The sequence below is a fragment of the Numida meleagris genome, chromosome 2 (assembly GCF_002078875.1).
Source record: "Numida meleagris isolate 19003 breed g44 Domestic line chromosome 2, NumMel1.0, whole genome shotgun sequence".
In the NCBI taxonomy this organism is placed as follows: domain Eukaryota; kingdom Metazoa; phylum Chordata; class Aves; order Galliformes; family Numididae; genus Numida; species Numida meleagris.
The window spans coordinates 46,155,689-46,178,729 of NC_034410.1; the positions used below are offsets into that span (position 1 = coordinate 46,155,689).

General features: G+C 39.9%; 1 protein-coding gene across 7 annotated transcripts; it reads right to left on the reverse strand.

Annotated features, from left to right (window-relative positions):
* On the reverse strand, positions 2,100-22,531 carry STARD3NL (STARD3 N-terminal like). Of its 7 annotated transcripts, none has more exons than XM_021385980.1 (8): positions 22,378-22,531; positions 13,757-14,054; positions 10,541-10,618; positions 8,525-8,602; positions 6,768-6,821; positions 6,526-6,643; positions 3,409-3,507; positions 2,100-2,169 (listed from the first exon to the last, which is right to left on the reverse strand). In XM_021385980.1, the coding sequence occupies exons 2-8, from the start codon at positions 13,979-13,981 to the stop codon at positions 2,117-2,119; spliced, it is 705 nt and encodes a 234-aa protein (XP_021241655.1). In that variant the 5' UTR covers positions 13,982-14,054; positions 22,378-22,531; the 3' UTR covers positions 2,100-2,116. The 7 variants fall into 7 exon arrangements, with proteins under 7 accessions (XP_021241655.1, XP_021241661.1, XP_021241658.1 ...); XM_021385986.1 differs by lacking the exon at positions 22,378-22,531 and adding an exon at positions 22,195-22,342; XM_021385983.1 differs by lacking the exon at positions 22,378-22,531 and adding an exon at positions 21,990-22,068.

Here is a 23,041-nt window from a genome sequence, read left to right on the forward strand (position 1 = left end):
CAATTCACGTATTTGATGACAGTGAGTTTGACAGCTGCTGTGCCTTACCTGGCTTAGGAGCCCCTGTTGTCAGCTTATTGGCTCCCTCTTATACAGACTCAAAAAAAAAAAAATCAATACATGTTTTAATGCTTTGTGGATTCACTTTAGTACTGGCCTTTTAATGGGAAAATTCTGTGAACTGAAGCAGTCAATACTGGTGCGAGGAAAAACTTAGCAGAACAGTCAGACAATAGCTCACCCTGTGTTCTAGCCCTATGCAGTGAAGTACGTATATCTGAGTAAACACATGAAGAATACAGTGGTACTTACCATTTGCTGTGCAGGTTGCTAACTGCATGCTTGTGGTATTAAAAACAAATGGCTTTGTAAGGAAAGCGACAACACTTACATTCCCTTTTAGTAGGAATTAAGTGTCACCTGAACTTTTTTTGATGAAGCATTAATACTTAAGATCTGTATGTGAAAAATAAACACAAAAAACCACACACCTATATCCAACAATTGATTAAAGCTTCTCTCTACTACAGAAATAATACTGCAATTTGCAAATGCTCGCTTCCTCCACTTTGCTCCTTGAGCCTGAATAACATCCAACACCAGCACAGAAGCAGGAACTAAATTATTTCAAAAACCTTCTTGCATCCTTCTGATATCACATACACAACAGCGAAATAAATGGTGTTTTGCTAGCAGCTAGCACCAACACTGCATCTCTATAGGTATTCAACCAGCGCCAAGACATTCTGCACAAAATCAATGTAAACCAGAACCCTACTAAAACGGTAAGAGTGGTACAGGCTGATTTTTCATCTGATAAAGCAACAAAGTATCACAGGGCATTAACCATGTTTTAACATTTTTATTTTAGAAAGTGAACATATCCATTAAAAAAGAAAATGCACAGAGTTAAAAAAAAAAAGTAAACGTAAAACTAATGACAAAATCGCAAAAACATAAAATAATTTTACCTAGTGAGTCCCAACCATTAAATACACTTCCACCACAGAGAAGTTTTACTTCATTATATTACCAGTCTCTTGATTAGGTACACAAAGACAACATTTTCCAGTAATTACCTAGTCATTAGAAGATCAACTTCAGGAATCACTGAATAATAATACATCATGGACAAATATCTTCATGCCACCCAGGAGGCAATCTAATATACATATGTCACAAGGTACATCTTTGTGAGGTATTACAGTACATGGGAACTGTTCCCTTTGCTTTCTAAGGAATAAATTCTCCAGTCAGCAGCTCCACCAGCAACTCAATCACAGACTGGTGCCAGAGTTTCCAAATCCCCACCAACTTCCCTCAGAGATTTTCTTTCTGTAACAGATTACACAGGCTAAGTTGAAGATGAGTCAAAACAATAGATACAGAAAACAGGAAGGCTCAGAAGAAAAAGTCACCCGCTGCTCCAGATAGGCAACAGACGGTCTGAAGTCAGAAGCTTCAGCTGCTCAGGAACATTTCATACCTTCTCTAGCTTAAGTTTTGCCATTTGTGGTAAAATGAAAGCATGTGGTGAGATAACTCTGAAAGTAATTAAGCAATTTCTAAAATATGAACAGAATATCCCATATTTAACCAAAGTACGCTACGAAAATCTTAAAACACAGCTTGTATAATGCAACCCACTGGTGGTATTAAACAGACTGTGAAGGGGAAATACTGAAGCAGTTTTGTCCATACAATCTTTCAGATTCGTGTATATGTCCTAGACCTAACGTACTCCTGCATTCCCATCTCCAGAGATATTTCCCTCCTCCTTTCCTTTCACTTCTGGTCCATCACTTTCCTTCCAAGAAGCCAGAGAAGAAATGCTGGAGGAGTTTCATCCCAAGTTCGCAGCCTTTTACAATGAACACTGGAGCGGGTGCCTCGGACTCCTGTGCTTGGGTTAACCAGAACTCAAGGGCAGAGGAGCCTAACAACAGGCTCTCAAAAACATGACAGGACTTCTTGCGTGAGCTTTGTCAAGACTGTAAGAGGAACTCCAAAGAATCATCCCAACCATTCAAATAATTTGAGAGGGAGCTAAGAAGAAGTAAGTATTTAAGATTATTCTGGTTATATACAGAGGAACTTACCTGCTTTTCCATATTTGCTATACAACTGGTTTTTCACTGTCTTGTTTTTCTTCAGAGTCCTCATCAGATCCTGAACAAGAAGAGAAGAATGTTATTAATTCAGTAAAGAAAAGAAGTACTGGTAACAGCTCATCATGCCAAGGATGATATGTCCACTTTTGCTTCCTTTTATACTATACTGTTCTCCTGTCAGTAGACTACTTCCACCCATAATCCTCAAGATAGACTTCACAGCTTTAACTAAAATACATTTTCAGTTTTAATCATTCATTATATTTAAGCCACATTACTTCCAGAGGTCATGCTACTGCATAACATTCTAACAATTTCCACATGAATAAGATTGCAAATTTATGTGGAATCACAGAAATGTTTCTCGACTGTATGCTGGTATAGCACAGCATTATACTCAACGTTGTTTTAATGCTTTGTCATCCCTAGGTGGAGCTGTAGTCATTTATTATATCAAGACACTTAGCAACCACAAAGGCAGCCACTAAATGAGAAGTATCACCAACATTTATATTTCTATAATGCAAGATGGGCAAAAGCATCCGCAGCTGTATGTAGATGCTAGTATTTTAAATACACTGCATAGAAAAGCAGAGCTTTACAAAGGAGATTTCTATTTTAGGGTAAGAAGACTGACATGGGATCTCGGGGTTCGCACTAGTTCAGCCCACTTAAAGGAACTACTAATTTCCTCAAAATGCCTGCAAACACATTCTTCAGTCCTGCAGTATTTCCATTTATTGTTGGCTTACTCACCTCACAGCTCAACTGGAACAAAGTGCATAGTACACAGACTCAAGGTATAATTAATGCTTGCTCTCAGTTTAACACACTCAGCATTTCACACAGAGGAAGCTTTTTGTTACAAGAAAGGTGCCTGTGATGGAAATTTCAGCTGGTCTTTTGAGCAGTTTCAAGTTCACTGTCCGCCCTAAAATACTGTAAAGCTCCAAGTTCAGGCTGGATTAAATAATGTACTGATGAATAAACACTACTGCTAGCAGACAGAGAGGGCAGAAAAACAGTAGTCACCTCCATTCAGTTGCTATCCCATTTTCTTTGAGACTATCTTTCTTCTAACATTCTTGGGACATGTCAGAAGACTCCCCAACTACCTATATTGCAATTCATCTGGTGGGTCTTGTCTAAACTGAATTGCTGAATAAAATAATCTTTTATTTTAGGATTGTTAAGTACACTCCCCATTCATCCTCCACCCCCTTAAACTACAAAGAGGAAGAAATGTGCAGAAGGTTAATGCCAATAAGAAAAATCATTCATGAATGCAAACAATTACCCGCTACAGATTCAGGAGGAGAATAGAACTGCCCATCAGACAGGACTCCTGGGTGAAGGAGAGCTGCTCGTTCCGAAGCATCCTGCGCTATTAGAAATCCTAACAGGATAAAAAAAATTCCAGATGTCATCTCATAGCAACTTGAATACCAAGATCAAGCACCTTAAAGACTGGGGTACTCTATCAGCATTCCTAAAAAAACCTGCTAATTTATCGTGCATTTTCTAAAAATTCAGGCAGCTAAGGAAACACAATCCAGCAAAAGAGAGGTACTGTACACAAGTTAAGGAATCCTTCCCTCCGCTCCATGTAAAGGCATGGTTAAGATGCCATATGAGAACTTAGCAATATTCACCGTCTAATTAAAACTCTGAAACATGTATTTTTAATGCTCAGTGAAGCGCCACGCATGATCAAATAAATCAAAACTCCTCATTCACAGCTTGTGTTCACTTATTTGTCTCAACAAACCTCAACAAACTTTTGGCTCCATCACTAAAATCGGGAAAATGCAATGGATAATGGGGCTATTCTGGTGTATATACATACAGGACAAAACTAAAAGGGGTTGGGAAAGAAGAGAATTCATCTCATTCTTACTGCCATCAACAGGTCTTCTGACAAGTAACAGGGCAAAGACACCACTTTAGGCTAACGTAAGGCTGTTGAACTTGTCACCTCCACTCTCAGCCACATGAAAACTGATGGGGAAAAAAAGCTTGATGTTTAACTGAACTAGGAGAGTTACCTGGGGTAACCAGCAATTCTATTGGGAGGAAAAAAAAATCCCTCTTTCCAACACAAGCACAGCAGTTGATCTTATTAACCAGTTTAAGTCTCCAGGGGAGAGATTTTTTTTTATGAGTGCTGCTCTGAAAGTAACGTCTCCAATTTTATTATTTTAGTTCACAACATCAGAGGCAGATGGTGGTGGTATTGCAGAAGAGGTTGAACCTTCCCACCAATATTCCATTACATTTTGTTGCCATGTGACAGATGGCAGCAGAGGGGCAGTCTGACCAAATGGCATCTGACATGGAAGTGCATCTGAAGCAAGGATGTGTCACTGAATTCCTCCATGAAGAAAAAATGGCACCTACTGACATTCACTGACATTTGATGAACATTTTACGAGAGTAAATAGTGCATGTCAGCACAGTGAGGCCGTGGGTGGTGCGTTTCAGCAGTACTAACAGCACTGTAAAGGTCAAGCCACATTCCAGACAGCCATGCAGAGCTGTCACACCATGAAATGGAGAACATCTTGATCAGCTCATTCGTTTGAATTGGCAGATTAAGAACAAAGAACTGTGTACAAAGCTGAATATTGGCTTCAATGCACTGGAAATGATGGTGGCAATGTTGGAATATCAGAAAGCTTAGGCCAGGTGAGTCCCACAGATGCTCACAGAGGAGCAGGAAGAACATTGTATGCAAGTTTGTCAGGACATACCGAATCAATACAAGGCCGAAGGTGACAGTTTCCTGGATTGCATAATTACCAGTGACAAGATGTGGTGTCATCACTACAAGCCAAAGTCAAAACAGCAGTCTGTGATGTGGTGACATGAGAATTCCTCAGAGAAGAAAAAGTTTAAGATGTAGCCCTCAGTAGGTAATGTGATGCACATTGTCTTTTGGGATAGGAAAGGGATGATCCCTCTGGATTTCCTGGAACCCAGACAAACCATCAGTTCTGACTGCTACATCGTGGCACTGACTCAGCTGAAGGCTTCAGCTTCCAGAGTCAGGCCAGAGGAGAAGACAACTTTCCTCTTGCAACATGATAACACCAGGCTCCATGACAATTTGAAAGTCAGAGTGCACACTGCCAATCTTGGCTGTGCTGTCCTACCATACCCACTGAATAATCTGGATTTGGCACCTTCTGACTTATATTTGTTCAACCCAATGAAAGACAGACTGCATGGGCAACATTTTCCTAGCAATGGTACTGCCAGAGCACCTGTGAAACAGTGGTTCTCCTCCACCGGTGCAGATTTTTACAAGCATGGCATGCAAGCTCTTGTTCACTGCTGTCAAAAATGCATAGCTAATAGTGGTGACTAGGTTGAAAAATAATGTTCTGTAGCCGAGAGTTCCCTCTATCAGTGTTATTTTGCTCTTTGTATCTGTTGTAGTTTCCATGGAAATAAATAGGAGGCATAATTTTCAGAGCTACCTACATGCTTATATTTCCATTCCATCCAAAAGAGGAAAGATAACATCAGGTCAGGAATAGTGGAAGATATTCTGCGTGGGTTTGAGCTTTACATCCTCCTCAAATAAGTAAACTTTTAGAATTGGAAATCTTTATCAATGGAAAGGAGAACTAGAAGCAAAGGGATTGATGTAGGACTGCCTCAAAGCACTAAGGAATGAAGGCCTCCATGCCCATGTAAACTTCTCCATTTACCCAACAGGGAAACTTGCCCTTCCAGTAGTGTTTCAGACTATTTCAGGTGGTGATACACAAATAACAGATTAGATATACAATTATTCTCCTGCTGTTGAGACTGGCAAGAGAATAGTAAGAGAAAACTATGCTTTCTTCTCCTTGCCACCAAAAAAGGCTCCCTTTCAACTAAATCACTGGGTTTCCTCCATTTAGTTGAATACATTCGGTGACAGATGACCTGCTGCCTTATCTTGAATTCATACTCGCTCTGGTCTCATTCTATGCATGAAGCAGGTTCTCTACAATACTTTCTTTGCTTTTCCTTCTCCACCTCAAAAAAGAGCCAGTGAGAGAGTTAGTTATTGTGGCTGCTCTTCCTAGAAGAAAAGCCAGCAACTTATTCTATGCATTACCCAGGAAATCATGTTACGCTACTAAGTCAGTTAAATTTCCATGTCTTAAGCAAGCAAAATTAGATATGCTCTTAAGCATCTGACAAACACTGGTCTGGCCCTTGAAACTTTTAACTTTGCCTGCCTAAATAAAAATACCACTTCACTGAAGACATATGTTCCCTTCTAGAAAAATTATGCCACATGATTGAATTTTTTCTACAGCTCAATTTTTTTGAGAAGCTGAAAGATGCATTCTTCTGCCAGACAATATGGGACCAAATGCTGCCAACTTCAGAGACTGAGGTAGACACAATAGGAACTTACTGTTTTCTTCTTCAGCTTCTTGTGGTAACACTTTGAAGTCCAAGAACCAGGTTTCAATCCAGGCAAGTATGAAGGATATGATGGGCAGCACATAGCCAAAAGCACCCTGTGAGAACAGCTAGAAGGAAAAACATACACAACATTATAGAAATTTACCTGAAGAAACTTCCTTTAAAAGCAAACAAACAAACAAAAAAATCCTGACAAAGTAAAGCAAAGAAAGATATGATTAGAATATATACCTGTGAAATAATTACTTTTGCTAATAAAAAGGCACTGGTCACCGCTGTTGTAAACTGAAAGAGAGAATAAGAACAGTTAAGACTAATAATTGGATTTACTTTCTCATTTCTGCCATTATCTGACAGTTTCCATTTGAAATATTTATCAACAGGAACATCACAGATTAATAAATCTTATCAAGTGTTAAATAACTAAAAATGTTATTTTAATAACCCTGTTATTTTAGCCTTTTTAATACAGACAGCTCCAAATGTTGATTTCCATACAGCAGATCATCAGTTTAGAGGCTACACAGATGATGCACTATATAAACTGTGATCTTACTCCACAATGAAGATGCAGTATTTTGTTCACTAACTCCCTTAGATAAAAAATGAAATAAAATCAGACAGTAAATCTAACTAATTGGGAAAAAGCAAACAACAATTGCTCACAATGCTTTTCACTACCGTCCAAACCAAAAATTTCACTTCAAATAACGAAATATCTTTGCACGAGGAAATTTGAATTAATATCTTAATTCACATGTTCATATCATGAAAAATGAATCGCTCGACATTCCCTGGCATGGTTTAAAAATAGGAGGTGACAAACAAGTACCTAAAAAAAAAAAAATCAAAAGAAAAAAAGAACAGTGGACAAGTATTATTCACTTCAACAAGGCATCTAACTCTATGTGTTTAGGCCCAGCAACTCTTTAAATAACAGCAGGACCCAACTACCATCTGGTAAGTACAAGTAGGATTTCAAGACTAACAGCTTCTTCAAAGCCTTCAGCGAAGCTTCACAGATCTATTTCTTACCACCATGATGGGTTCACTCTCATAACCTCAAAAGCAAATGCATCAAGCTGGAGGATGTCAGTGGAAGAAATACTTCAAAAGTTACATTTCTAAGAGAAAGGGATTCTGAGATGTGCGCACTTAGAAATAATTTAAAAAATCACAGAGCAGCAGTTGTTATTACGTATGTTTTCACATCATGCTAATAACATAATTTCAAGAATATCGGGATGTAATCTTAGACTGAAGAAACTGCATGCTACTCCCCTGAAGAAAGTTATATGTGAACATATGCATCTACCACAGCATAAAGTAAAAAATATCTAAGTTTGGTAACATACTGCATGCATCATATTACATGCCACAGAATTAGCTGGAAGTATGAGTTCGTCATTCTCTCTCATTCACACAGTACAGCTGCATTAAAAATACTTGTTTCAACTCACCAAAAAATATATATAACTGACTACAGTTCTAAGAACTTCCTTTCTAAGAATGGATGCATAATCAACATTCTGAACTGGAGCAAGAAGCAGTACATGTGCTGATGCTCATGGTTGGTATATAAAATTCTAGAAACTAAAAATGTGTGAATTAACACCTAGATAATTCTTGGTACAATAAATGCCAATTATTTTTGAAATATAATTCAATATTTCCAGTGCAAATATATTTCAAGCATTAATTAGTAAGTCAGATGTTAACAAGTGGTTACAACCACCCATCCATACTGGATTCAAAGTTAGTTTTCAACTTCTGTTAACATGATACCTAACAAGGACCACACACATTATGCTATGAAATTCTTGTCTTTAGACTTTAAATCTTCCTAAGCATTTAACCTGCTACTGTACAATGAATTTTCATATATATCATCAAGATGATTCTTAACATACAAACATTAAGAGGCATCTAAAAATTTGCCTGTTTGATCCATTCTAGTTGAAACTCCATTATGCTTGGCTACTACTCACAGCTATTGCCCACCAATGGCGCAGTCTGCACATTGCATATGCAAGTATTAACACCTTAAATCGAAAGACTGCCAGTAGCTATAGAGAAAGGAAAAAATATTTGTTGGTTAATTCAGAACAAAGAAGAACCACAAGATTCTCAGCTCACTAAAAATACTAACTGCTTACAAAACAAAACAGGACAATCAGTTCCACTGTCAAGAAACAAATCCGAAGGTGGGTTTGCTTATTAAAACACTAAAGTTTTCCATTTTTAAAGCACAGAGATGACTGTATCATTCACATGCCTACAAAACTCAAACTTACAAGCATGTACAATTGCACAAATATAAGTTAGAGATACAAGATACACAGAGTACGTTTATGATAATTTTACCCAACTGGAATGTAAGCAGTTAAATCTAGATGTCGTTAATCCAGCAAATACCTTGAGCCATCAATGTGCATCTTGCTAATCCTACTAGTGTGCTACTGCTGTGCAATAACATCATTAAAAGCTGTCAAGACTTTTAAAACACAGTGGTATGATGTTTATTTTTCTTTAATATTTACTGAAATGTTTCAGCAATTAATTATTCTTTATGAAGATGCCTGCAGAACCAAGCTACTCCAAATATATTCTGCAGTAAAGATGGATCAATTATGGGATTCCTAGGCCAGAAAATGAAATCAACAGCAGACAGATGAGATTACTGAATCAGGGAACCTAACCCACAGTTTGCCCGCTTATTCTTTGACACTAGATTCTTCTAACTTGCTTTAAAAGATGTGTCCAGAATTTTAAAAATGCGAAACAAACACTAAAAAGTGAAAAGGGTTCTGGGACAGATAATACCAGAGGTACAAACCCACTTAATATTACGCAAACATGGTTCAGAAGATATTGCAGAAACAGAAGAGATTCTGTGCAAGCTCACAATTCATTTGGCAGAATTCAATGACCTAGTCCCTTCCCAGGGAATAAAAGTCAATTATCTGACATTAGAAGTTTTTAATCCTTGGTTCAACTACAGGGCAATTTCCAGAGAATCAGCATTTACAGGTAACTTTGTTTTTCCTTTTTTCTGAAGTAAGGTGCATCACAGACACCTGCCAGCTAAATAATGATGAGGGAAAAGGAGAAATGTAGTTTGCTATCTGATGACATTTTTGTATCCGGTATCTCATTCCATTTGACATGGCAAATGCTCAACGCAGAAACCAGAACAAGTTTTTACATCAAAGAGATATTCTGAGTATTGTCATCAGTATGAAGTGACTGATTCAAAAATAATTAATCTCTGCCAGGCAAACAAGATTGTGGTAGACTTAATGATCATGCAAAAGGACACGGCCCTCTACAAGGATCATAAAGAAACAGTTTTTACTTCAAGAGCAGTAACTTGGTCCACTCAGTGCAAAATACATTGCAACTTCTGAGCTACAGCCGTTCTGAAAGACAGAAAAGTTCCCTGAGGCAGAAGAGCTCCTTCTGTGCACTTAAGATGCACAGGAGAAACACGCTTTATGTTTTCTGTTTTTAGTACAATGTTAAAAAACCTTTTTGCATTAAAACACAGAAATCTGAAAAAATCTGAAAAAACCTGACCTACACAGGCCAACCTGGTAACAAGTCTCTCTCCGCACTGTAAAAGACTTGTTTCTGTGGGAGGACAAAAATGCCAATTTAAACAAAATGATATAGTCAGAGGACTACTGGCCTTCACCTCTTAATGAAGTCTCTTAATGTGATCAGCCTCATTCCTCACTTTTTCCACTTCTTCCTTTCTCTCAAAACAGAAGATGCAACTTAACTGTGCCAAAGCTTCTCTATTGAAAAGCTCCTTGAAAACCTGCTGCTTAAGGACTGGGCAACCTTCAGACAAGTGGTATTTGGCACAAACTCTTCTGGTTCAAATTAGCAAGAAGAGACCAACCCTTTCACAGGTCTAAAACCAGGAAACATTTAAGGGAGGAGGAAACTGGAAAACTGCACTTTTGCTTTTTCCTTTTTTTTTTTTTTTTAAGAATACTTACAAATATATCAAAATATGAAGAAGAATAGTCATACTGTAGAACTTCTTTCTCTAAGGTAGTCTCAATGCCTCCCTTTACCTACAAAGAAACAATAACACGCATAGCTTTAGAACAGAAATTACTTCAGCCAAAAACACAGATGTAAAACATTAAATCAATCCTGATCAACGTACACAATAATCATGAAATTAATCAGAGGAGATATATGCTAAGAAATCAATTTCAAAATAATAATCAATAAAAACAGATGAGGATGCTACACAATTTATCAGTTAATAACCTGAGCTATATAAGCTACATTTCAGGCTGTCCTAAAATAAAAGCAAACAAGTTGCTGAAGGTAGAAGAAATTAAGTGCAAGCTCTCCTACACAAGTTCATTAAGCAGTTTTGTGTCTCAGAAGAATATAAACAACTGATCAGAAAGCCACCCAGAAATTAGCTCTCGTCAGTCACATGTTAGTAAACAGGAGATACTAAAAATCTCTTCTGATTCTTCAGCACTTGAATTCAATCAAATTCATATAATCCATACACTTATACTCCAGATCTTTTCCTTAGCAACGTACGTGCTACTTGTTTCCAGAGAACTGAGCAAAACCGAAAAGTACTGTAAAAAGCATAGAAGCCGTGATCATTAGTTATTTGTAGGAGAATGGCCTAAGACAGGTTTAATTCTTTCGTTTGAGGAGACTCAAAACTGCATCGTCCTTAGCCACATTTCTTTCAGATGGCAGCACTCACGACCTCCCTGTTCAAAACGGGTTACTAAGAAAATAATTTAGGATTCATTGGGTTAGAGACCAAGAGGAGTGTGTCTTAGCAAGGAGTGAAGAACCTTAATGTCCATATTCTATTCCAAATGCTGTTTGTTTATAATATTAAATTAGATAATTAAGCACTGCATAACATACTTACGTAAAGCACTGGAAAACAACAATAACAGAAAGCTTTGAGTTTGATTATCATCATGCTTTCAAAGAAAAGGAAATACCACAGCATCCCACAACACATGCTCACCATCTCAAAGCAGTACAGTGCAGATACTTTCATATTCTTTCCTCAAGTATACTGCTGAAAATTTAGACCTTTTTCTTCCCGCAGCTATTCACACCAACTCCAAGTTTGCTCTATTTCTCCTCCTCTCCCTCCCCCCTGTAGCTAGCTGACAATTGTATAAATATAGCTTTCCACTGCTTGCTGGTCTGCATCAAGTATGACCATTTATTTCCAGTATAAATAAGGAAGATTCTAGTGAGAGAGAAATTGTATGTATGTTGCTCATAAGCCCTTGGAAAGTATTTAGGAGGAAATGGAAGGGGAGATACACACAAATTAATATACAGAACACTGCTGTATTGCACTTAAGGTCAATTAAAATAAGGGTTGGCCGGTCTTTTCTTTCACTCCACTCTCAGACATGCCATCTCAGCCCTCTCCTACGGGATAAAGAAGAAACTAAAGAATAAAAACACAACACATCAGCACTAGCTGATGACTGAGTTCTGAGACAGTTCAGCAACCTGTTTTGTGTGCATGAGCACGTTAACACAAGGATGAACAGAGAACCACCACAGCCTTGATTCAGAGTTTGCTCAAACTAGCAACAAAGCTTCTCTCTGAAGTGTTTAAAGGTAAGTTATGCTTTATAACAAGTGACAATAGGAAAGTCATATCTACAGGAACTCTGGCAGTAATTCTGAAGTCCCATTATGGAATCATAGAATGGTTTGGGTCAGAAGGGATCAGACCTTTAACATCGTCTAGTTTCAATCTCTGTTGGTTACGTATCAGTGAAGAACAGTCCTACCACAATGCTACTGAACTTCCCAATGAACAAAAATCAGTAAAACAGAACAAAAAACTAACCATGCATCAGGTGCCTGCTCACTTTCAACGTTATGACTGATCAAGAAAAAAATCATTTTTCATTCTTGCACACATCTGGCACTACAAGGCTTAAGGTTCACAATAGGTTCCACTTAAAACAAAGTTTTTCACAAAGACAACTGCTAACTGCTGGGATCTAGAGGTCTGTAATGCTGCAGCACTCCAAACAGACCATGAGTTCATAGCATTTCCTACACTCATAAATATTCTGAGAGCAATAATATGAAAAATAGTACTCTGAATACTCAACAAGAATTACAAAACCGTATTTTACTCCTCCTAGTCAAACAAGCTGTTGAGAAACTGGCTTACAACTAGCCAAAAAAAAAAAAAAAAAAGAAAAACCATCAGAATGCAACATGTTTTTATTTTGAGCCAAGCTAACTTCACTGACTGGATACAATAGTCTTTCCACCTAACAAGATAATGGAAGTTATAGTCACAAAATTACATTTCAGGCAAAGTTTGCTTTCTCAAATGAAATCGGGAAGTATACTTTTCATTATATCGAACTGTCCAAACAGTCAACTCGTGACATTTCCTCACATCAAATCAATAATCAAGGTTATTTAATCTCATAATGGATGACAAAAAATGGTTACTCAAGATCTTTGTTACCTAAAAAAAGGATACTTCCCATTTTTCATTTGTGCCTTTTCCTAAATGCATACTTGAGATCACAGGCTTAAAATCCAGTTCAAAAGACTGGATGCTACCGATCAAACAGTAACAAAACTTCCATCCTATTTACTTCTGGAAATTTCACAAGAACCACCTCATTTTCCAAATTACAAATGCTGGAGCTAAAAGGTAGCAACTGTGGAAGTCTATGTTGTTTGAATGTGTCCTACCATAAACAATGTATAGTATACTTAGTTCATCTTGAATATAATATATGGTTTTGTCCATTTTAAGTTTTTTCCAGGGACTAACACTTCAGTCACTGACTCTGAGCTACTAAGTATAACAAAAACACTTGAATCCTAATAAAATTAACACTTGCCAAATTGATACAACTACCTACAGTAATACTTGTTTACTTGCTCCCTGAAAAATTCACTGGACTTTCAATGCTTTCTTCAGCACAGTTCATTGACTACAGGAACACCAAAGGTTTAATCATATGAATATAAACCACACACCCTAATGACTAAAACTAGGTGCAGCTAAGCAGATAAGAAGTTCATAAAAGCTTAAAAGAATGCAACTAATTTCAATAGAAACAAGTAGCAGGCAATTGGGACAGAAAAGAAAACTTATTAACCACTTCTGAAGTGAATAAATAACTGAATAAAGACCAAGAGTACAAAAAAAAAAAACAACTCACATTTAATTCTATTATCCACAGCAACGTTACAAATAAGAGATCAAATGTGACAAACAAACAGAAAGTCCTTCTGACATCCGATATTCCCTTCTTCTCTCTGACATCATAGGACTCAATCCTTGCCATCAGCTGCGCTGGGTTGATGGAGTGGACATCTCGCAAGGACGGGCAGGATTCCACACTGCTACTGTGAGCATTTTCTGCATCATTTGGCACCCGATGCATCCTGGGCTTGCTTAGAGTTGTCTTTTTCCAGTTTCAACATCACTAGAATGCTGATCCATATACGAAAAGGATTCTAAATAAAAAAGAAATTACATTAGTCAGGAAAGCCCCCAAATTCCACTATGCAATTTCACCTTACCACATCAGGTTTCTCTCTAGGAGGTTTTTGCATCTGTCTACCCTTGTGGTAAAGGAATACTTCCCAGTTCCCAGTCTGACCCACCCCAGTGCAGCTTCGTGCTGTTCCTGTCCTGCCGTCAGTGCACAGGAGCAGAGCCAGCACCTCCGTCTGCTTCCCCCTCTCAGGGAGCTGCAGAAAGTCTCCTCTGGGCTGGGCAACCTGAGTGCCCTCACCTCTCCTCCCAGGACACACTACCAGCACATCCAGAGCTGGGACTACCAAAAGATTAGAAGTCCATTAAAACCCTGAGTGCTACAGTAAACATTCTATAAAGGAAATACACCATTAGTTGGTCTACAGATAAATCCAGCTACTATCACATCCTGCATTGCCAGACAGAAAGAAAACTATGCAACTTAGTGGTAAAAGGTAAGGATGTCTCTACTTACTTTAACGCTTTTTTAAAAAGATTATCATGTTCAACTTCTTATAAAACTCAAACTGGTGGCTATACCAGGTGAGAAACTGATTAAGGCTACAAAGGTTTCAAGAAAATGCACAGAAACATTAATTTTATGCAAAATACTTGGACAAAGAAGCTATACATGCTGCAATACAAATCACGTCAGTCGAGTTTCTGTAACACTGCGGGAGCAACTTCTTGAAATTCAAGAACAAAGCTTTGCCCTTGCTGTGTGGGCTGACTTTCAGTACACCACAGAATGGAAACAAACCCTTCCCACTCTTCCATCCCAAGCATCAACAGCATTCCAACTCCACTATGCAAGAAAACAGGCAGAGAGAGCACAGAAGGAAAAACAAACAGGCATCTGTAACACAGCACTGGACAAACAGGAGCATATAGGAACGTGTGGGAAAAGGAAAGTTGGGGAAGGGAACAGTCAGTGCACATACATCGCAGCTGAGGAAAAGGCAAACAAGCCAGTGATGGCCCATGTTTAGGTCAAGTCACACACACAACCTTCAGGCAGCTTTTCTCAGGCTACTCCAGGAGAACAGCAGCTGGCCTGCACCCTGACAGAAGAGCCTCGCCTCTGACTGCAGGGAAAGAGCTGGCTGAGGCAAAGCAAGCCAGCACCAGTCACCAGGTCACTCAGGCACACAGCTATAAGCTGAACCAAGCGCAGGACCAAGCACATGCACAGACTGCCACCTTGCTCCAGCCTGGGAATGGCTTTTCCAAGCCAGCCCAAGTTCTTCTGGTTCTCAGTCATATATCACAGAAGCAGAAAAGCCGGCAGATCTTCTGCTGACCATGATCTCTCTTAAAGAGATGTGAGCAGAGCACCCTCAGCCTGAGAAATTACAAAGTGGGAATATAAGATTGAGTTTCCAGTTCCATTAAGCGGAAAAAGAGTAAAGGTAGAAATTGTACTGCATTCTCTCTTCTTTCAAGATCGTTCCAAGTTTAGCACAAGCATCTTCACTGCCGCCCAGCTCCCTCTCCTGTTTGCCCAGCTTTTGGTGCCAGGATTGGTGCAGGGCCTTCCCTCAGGAAGCACCAGCCTCAGCTCCGTAACACATGCTCTCTCCCATTCAAGGCATACACCGATTAGAAATTATAAACTGCTTATAAACTTGCTGTTCAGCAAGTGGAGAAACTTGGAAGCTAAACTCGTAACACATTTCTGCCTTTTTCTTCTTTAAAACATATACAAGGGAAGTACTGAAAGCACCGTAAGTTTTACATTATGAACACGGAATCATTTCACACTGCTTCTCCCCAGCTGTATCCTATTGACGAACATCTTCAGTAACTAGTTTGCAAGCACTTCTATACCTCCATTCCAAATACCAGGCATTAAACCTTCTGCAAGTCACATTTATCAGTTAGCTTGATAATATCCACGTGTTATCTAAAGCACTGCCTATGACAACAAAGCCCATCATTTAGTCATTCGCTATGTGAGGAAACATTTCAGAACAGTACACAGGAAAGCGAAGAGGAAAGAAGGTTAGCTCATAACATCCTCCAAGAAACTCTGTGCCCCATGCCTAAGGATTCACGTTGTTCCTTTAAGGAAAAGAACAAGGTTCTGAAGCACACGTAACAACTCTGAAGAAAGCTCCACCATGGATTTCCTCTGTAACACCAGGCTCACAACTCTGTCTTACTGTGAGCTTACGGAAAGGTCAAAGCATTTAAGAGGGAAACATTTTGAATTGAGAGATAAGAATTCACATTAGTAAGTTTGCGATATGCTTTCTCCTCACATCTTCTGACTCCAAGGGATTTCTTTTTTTTTTTTTTTTGCTTCCTAACTGCATACATTCACTTTCACTCTAAAATCCTTATCTGAATTACTTTCCTATGCCGACCCATTAAGTTATAGACAAACAAGATTTTTTTTTTCCTGCAAAGCAGCGAAGTTTTTATGTATTTAAATTGAAATACATTATTAAAACATGTCATAGTTAATGGCCATAAGCCGGGCTTCCAAACAGAGAACTAAGTGAAAAAACTTACCCTAGGAGAACAAAAGATTTTACTCTTATTAACAAGATTGACTAGTGTGAGGGAAAAGAAAAGGAGTTTGTTATGTTTAGGATAACTGCTAAGGACTGCACTCCTTCCCTGCCCTCAAGCCCAACGAAGAACTATGAGCACAGTGAGAACTATCCTGTGACTTTTAGATTATATTTAAAATCATTACCATGATTTTCACTAACACAAGCAAACGGCACATGTTACACATGCATCAGTTTTACATACATCTTTGAGATGCATGATTGGGATGGTACTTTTCTACCACTATACTACCCTAATTCTTCCATTCTACTTTACTTGTTTTCATTTATTTATATGCTTACTATATTCATTTATCACACATGAACACCAACACAACTTCTTTCTTTGCAAGTTAAAAAAATTAAAACAACGAAAACAGATAACAGAACTTAACTGAGATACCAGAAGTGATCTGGGAAGGATAAAGAAAAGCTTATTCAAAGGGCTATCAAAATCCAACAGATCACAAGTGAAAGTGTCACTAGAGGCAATTTTAGGAAAAGAAAACACTAGAAACACTAGCCTAAAATATCAGAGAAGTCCACTCAATAAAAGAGAAGCAACAAATAACCAAATGGATGCTGAAAACAAGCAAACAAACAAACAAGAAAAACAGTGGCTGACATTTGGAAAGGAGACTGAAGATGCATCATTTTCATTGACATGTGACATCCTAGTTAACATTCAGGTTACATTAGATCATCAAAAGGCCCAAAGAGAGAATCATCACTGACAGAATTAAAAGGAACTGCTCCAAATCAACATTAAGTGGATTGTGTCTGAGCATCAGCAAGACAAAGCTCACAGCTGCACAGCGAACCACAAAGCCCAGGCTCTGGAAAGTGAGACTGGTTACCATGAACCAACATTCATGAACCAAAACCATCCTGAAGCCTAATGCTAAAAAAAGAGAGTACCACAGGTGTTAGTTCTGGTAACTGCTCAGCCCACAAACTGTATTCCCTCCAACACAAAGTATGTCTTTTGTTGCCTGCGACTTGCACAGAATTTATTTCCTATATTTCACTTGTCTTCTGCAGCTCCCTTCCTCTTCTCTCCAGCTTTATGCTCATGAAATTCCTGCAAACTAGTAAAGCACACCTCCCTACTTGTAGGATAAGGCAAATCAGCTCCACAGCAACTACTGTTGCTCCACAAGAACTGTTTCCATGTTCTCCTACTCCAGCACGCATTTCATTTACATACGGTTATGGATTTACTTCATCTTACAATCCATCCTCTACACTGAGATCCTAACCAGTTACTGGAGACAAAAAAAAAAAAAAAAAAGCATTTACATATCACTGCATTCCTCAGGCACTACACACTTCAACTAATGTAGAACTGAAAAATTCAGCTGATGCATGCCCACAAAATTCCTAAACCGAAGTACAAGATACTGTGTGTAGCTTTTTGGCAATACCCTGGATGATCAATGAAGCAACACAGCAGGAGTTATGAGCTACAAATAAGTCTTCCAGTTGGAGGGGCAGGACAAAACATTTCAGCACACAGGAAAACTCAATTATCTTTGCCTGAGCGTTCAGAGCTAGAGTAGCTGCGCTTGTGAAGTACAAGCTCTTACCTACCTGAGTCAAAAGAACGTTTCTTATTCAATATACAAAATGGATACAATATACTTGAGTACAGCTTGCGCAGCATACAAATTCTTCTTGTACTTGCAACACACATCTGATTTCACACTGATGAACCTCGAAAATAACTTCCAAGCAGGATTTTGACAGACCTGCATTACCAAGCAGATTGCTGGATGTTAGACTAAACACAAAGCAAGAAAAGCGACTACAGGCACCCTGTTCAGAAAGATAACTGAAACACAAATGTGTTGTTTAGCTAGCAGATTTGTATTTTGTTTTGCCAACTTCCCATTGTCTTTCATAGCGAGGTTAATTTTTGTTTTCTATGAAATGATTCCGCAGCTTAATTCTAACACTATTAAGAACAGTACTTGAAAAGTAACTTCTGCCAAAAGAAAACTCAAACGCTAATTGTGTTTTGGTTGAAAGATGTTTCCCCAATTTTCTTCTGCTCTGATGATGATCCAACAAAAGTAAAAGGGCAGCTGCACACATCACACATGTGCACTGAACAGCGTATTTCTCAGAACACTGGACAAAGATGCTGAAGAGTGCAGGACAGAGTTAACAAGCTAAAAGGAGAAATGGGGAAAAAAAAAAAAATCAGTCAAATTTTTGGGTCATTAGGACATCTGAGGGAACAAAGTCATCTTCCCCTGTCCCAGGAGTGAGTGTAACACATTCAGAAAGTCAAAGCAAAGAGCTCCAACCTTGGACTGATATTTCCCTGCCCTGCAAAACGCTGCCGTCCGTCCCTACCATTTCACTTCTTGCTCTACAAGAGCTGAGAAAATGGCAGAGCAAAGAGCTTGTAAATTGATGTTGGCAATGCCTTGCTTTTATCCCCATTGCCACTTTCACCTCTGTGCTCCTTCCTAACAGCACATCCCAAACGGATGACATCTAACAGGATGAAGAAAGGCTTTGTGCCTCCACACAGGCATGCTCAAACTACACTTGAGAACAGGCTGGTGAAAGAACAGCTCCTCAGATTTAAACCAAAGCAACTTTGAAAATACACCCCACGATGAATTCATGAGACACTCAGAAACATGCTTGTCAGAAGATGAAGCGTCTGGAGTTGAAGTACTACAAACTGACAAATAAAAAGGATGCATTACAATGCGGCTCCCAAGTTGAGACTCAGATCTCTTTTTCAGTTGGGATATTTAACCACTTCAAACTGAAAACCAGAAATGCATGCATTTAATTCCTGTTAGCATTAACACCACCTGGAGGTGTTTAAGAAACATGCAGCTGCGGTACTTCAGGACACGTTTTAATGGGCAATATGGGTGGTAGGAGCATGGCTGGGCTAGACCATCTTCGAAGTCTTTTCCAACCTTAGCGATTCTATGATTAAGTACATTGAACATATAAAGAGCAAGCATTTTAGTTACAGAATTGATGAAACATTTCATTCGAAACCAGTACATTTCAGTTGATAGCATTCACTGACTTAATTAGCAAAGCTAAGTGTTGGCTTCTTTTTTTTTTAAATATCATCTTTTTTTTTGGTTTAGATGTTACAGACTTGTCTCGCCAATGACCTGAAATTATGTCATAATGTCAAGGTTAAGATCAGACAGCTCTCCGCAGCTATACAGTACTTCTGTATGTTCTATGTATACATATACATGCCAGTAACATACAATAGCTGTTGGCAGTCAGAAACTCAAAAACAGCCCCTGATTTCTTCAAAAAGTAGAGAGGGAGGCTGGGAGGAAAACTGGCCTAAAAGGAAAATAGTACAAGGACAGAGAAAAGACAGTTAACCTCCAAATCCAGTCTTAACTCTTCTCAACCTTTTCCTGCTCTCTGAAGGTGACTTAGTAGCCCACACAGCATCAGTTCTCACAAATGCAGATCTCACTGCAAGTTTCACTACATCAAGTATTAAATAATAATCAACAAGAGATTATAACACATACAGTTTAGCAGCATTGTAACAACCACAGGTCAAAGAAACCTGCTTCTAGGTACTGACAAAACAGATGCTTTATCATGTCAGCATTTCTCAAAATAAAAAATACAGCTCTTTAGAGAGACCAAACATCTGATCCTCACTGGAACGTCAAGCACAATAGTGGCTTATTACACAGGACACTTGTGAATGTTTGCTTGTTTTCTCTCACTGATCAACAAACTCACGCCCCAGGGCTGCTATCCAGGTACTACAGGCACAAGACAGCTCCTCCTGCACTAGCACAGAACTCTGGGACTCTTCTGAAAAATGTCAGGCATTTTACACACTAGTGAGAAACGCTCAGGATTCCATCACCTCCACAGTAACTACTGAACAAAGTGGTGCAAAAGTTTTTTAAAATACAATATACTCAAGTACAAGCCTGTATATTTTAAGAACCTGACATCCATATTAAAATACAATTTAAACTTTCATAAGATTTTTCATTCTTGACTCCTATTTGATAGCTCTTGCGATGCTTCTTTATGCTTCGAAGATTATTCATTGCGTTACTTCAATTTTAATCCTTAAAGTGCTTAAATGACACTGTAAAGAAATAATTATCTGGTCCAGGCAGCAAACACTAGCAAAGATGTGTATCTGAACCTTCAGCATAGAATATTTCCAGCAGGCTTCCACATAATTCACCTACTTCTTCTGTCTTTGACAGGTAGATGTTAACTCCTGATATCTGCAGCGATGCTGTTCGAGGGCTTCAGTTGATGACTGAAGCTGGCCTTACATGTCAAACACGATGACTATGAACTACACATATTGGGTACTTACTAAGATTATTTTTTTTTTCCAACCTTTATTTCTACTATTACTCCCAGCTGAATTTAGCACGGCGAAGCAGAGAGGCAGTATTAAGAAGTTGTCTTTCAATACTATTGCTAAGAATTTCAAAATAAGAACAATTTTTTAACTGATACTAAAATTAGAGTACATTCAAGAAGCAACGCACCTATGATTCTTTAAAGTGACTCAGCTCTGTTGTCGGAAGCTGCTGGCTGGCTATGTGAAATCACAGCCTGCTGCTGTTGCAAGCGTCATCTTCCATCACAACCACACCAGCCTCTTCTGCAAAAGCACTCATCATGTTTCCTCGCTGACTTCACTCTCCGAACAAAATCCTTTAATTCTGCTTACTACAAATAAGGCTTGACCCCATAAAACACTTCCATAATATAGTTATTCAAGCATTTATGTAACTATGGCTGCCTGATGACATTCCAAATGGTAAAAACGAAATACATTCTTTCAAGCGAACAAAGGTGTAGAACAACAAAGTTAAGAATCCATACCATAGGACGGGCCACTGGCATGTTTACCTAAAGTATCTGTCACAGAACACTTATCAAAGAAAAATGATCACCCAGCATCTGGCCTACTTACAACTCACCAAGAGTCTGTTAAAAACGATATGAATCCTACGCAGTGATAAGTGTTCTGATGACGCTGGACTGGATAACGCTCCTCCAAGACATTAGGACTTCCACAACGACATCACAGCGCTCGTTAGCGATTATCGCTCGACGCAGCCCTCCATCACACCATAAAAGCCGAGGTGACGAACACACACACCGCACAGCTGACAGCTGCAGGCCTCCCCCCGCAGCCCGACGCCAGGAACAAACCCCGGCCCCGCACTCCCCGCGCTGGAAGCCTGCGGCCGGCACGGCCCCGGTCGCTCGTACCGTCACCAGCCAGACACGCGGCCCCCGCACCTCTACGCAGACGCTCGGCTCTCGGAACGGAGAAAAGACAGAAAATGTGAATGCAAACCGACAAACCACGGAAAGCAGCCGGCAGCCCCGCACGCCCCCGGGACAGCCCTCCCTCCGGCGTGGGGGAAGGAAGGGGGACGCCCCGCGCCGCACGTCACCTCCTCCTCCTCCTCCTCCTCCTTCTCCTCCTCCCGCCGCAGCGCGGAGCCCCGGGCCGGGCGCTGCTGGGCGGGCAGGGAAGGCCCCAAGGGCGGCGGCGCGTGCTGCCCACCCTCCGTTCTTTCTTTCTTTCTTTCATTTCCTTTCTTTCTTTCCTTCCTTCTCTCTCTCCCTCCCGTAGCCGTGGGCCGCCCTCATCCAGCCGCGCCTTCTCGCCGAGCCGACAGCTCCCGCCACGCTCGCCCCGCTCCCTCTGGGCTTTTGGCCCCCGCTACCGGGCGGGGGTGCGTCCTACCCCGGGCGCGTCGCTCCGACCGGAGGGAGAAGAGCCGGCCGCGGCCGAGCAGCGCCGCAGGCCCCGGGGACCGGGGGGCGGAGCCAGCAGCAGGAGGGCGTGGCTGACCCTTGTGGCTCCGCCCCCGAGGACGGGGGGGTCCGCCTTCCTGAGGGCAAAATGGAGTGGGGGTGCTGGGTAGGCCAGCCTGGTTGCCCTCCGTGTTGTTGGCTCCGGGCTTGGGCTGTGGTGCTGTCTTCAGCTCCCGTCTTACAACTAATTATTGTTTCATTTTAGTTTTTGCTGTTACAGTGCTGCATATCCATCCTTTAGGAGTTCAAAATTATCTTCCTCCGATGTTTTATACCAATTCCTCATCACGCCAATTCCTGTTCTACTAAAGGTGGCAATTTGATTTTCACTGATTCCTTGTTGTGTATACTTGAGGTAGAGAACTTGGATTGTTATGCCTTCACTTTCTTCGTGGGCAAGAATTACTCAATCTTGTTTACAATCAGTGCTGCTTTTTCTGCCTCCTGACTCCTAGAAGGCTTTTTCCCCATCAGTACCAATTGTATTTTGTCTTTCTTGTGCACCATTCCAACCGAGCTTTTACTCCATAGTGAAGGTTACATGTTGTCCAGTTCTATTTGAAATAACTCCTCAAGACAAAACCAAAGCAGAC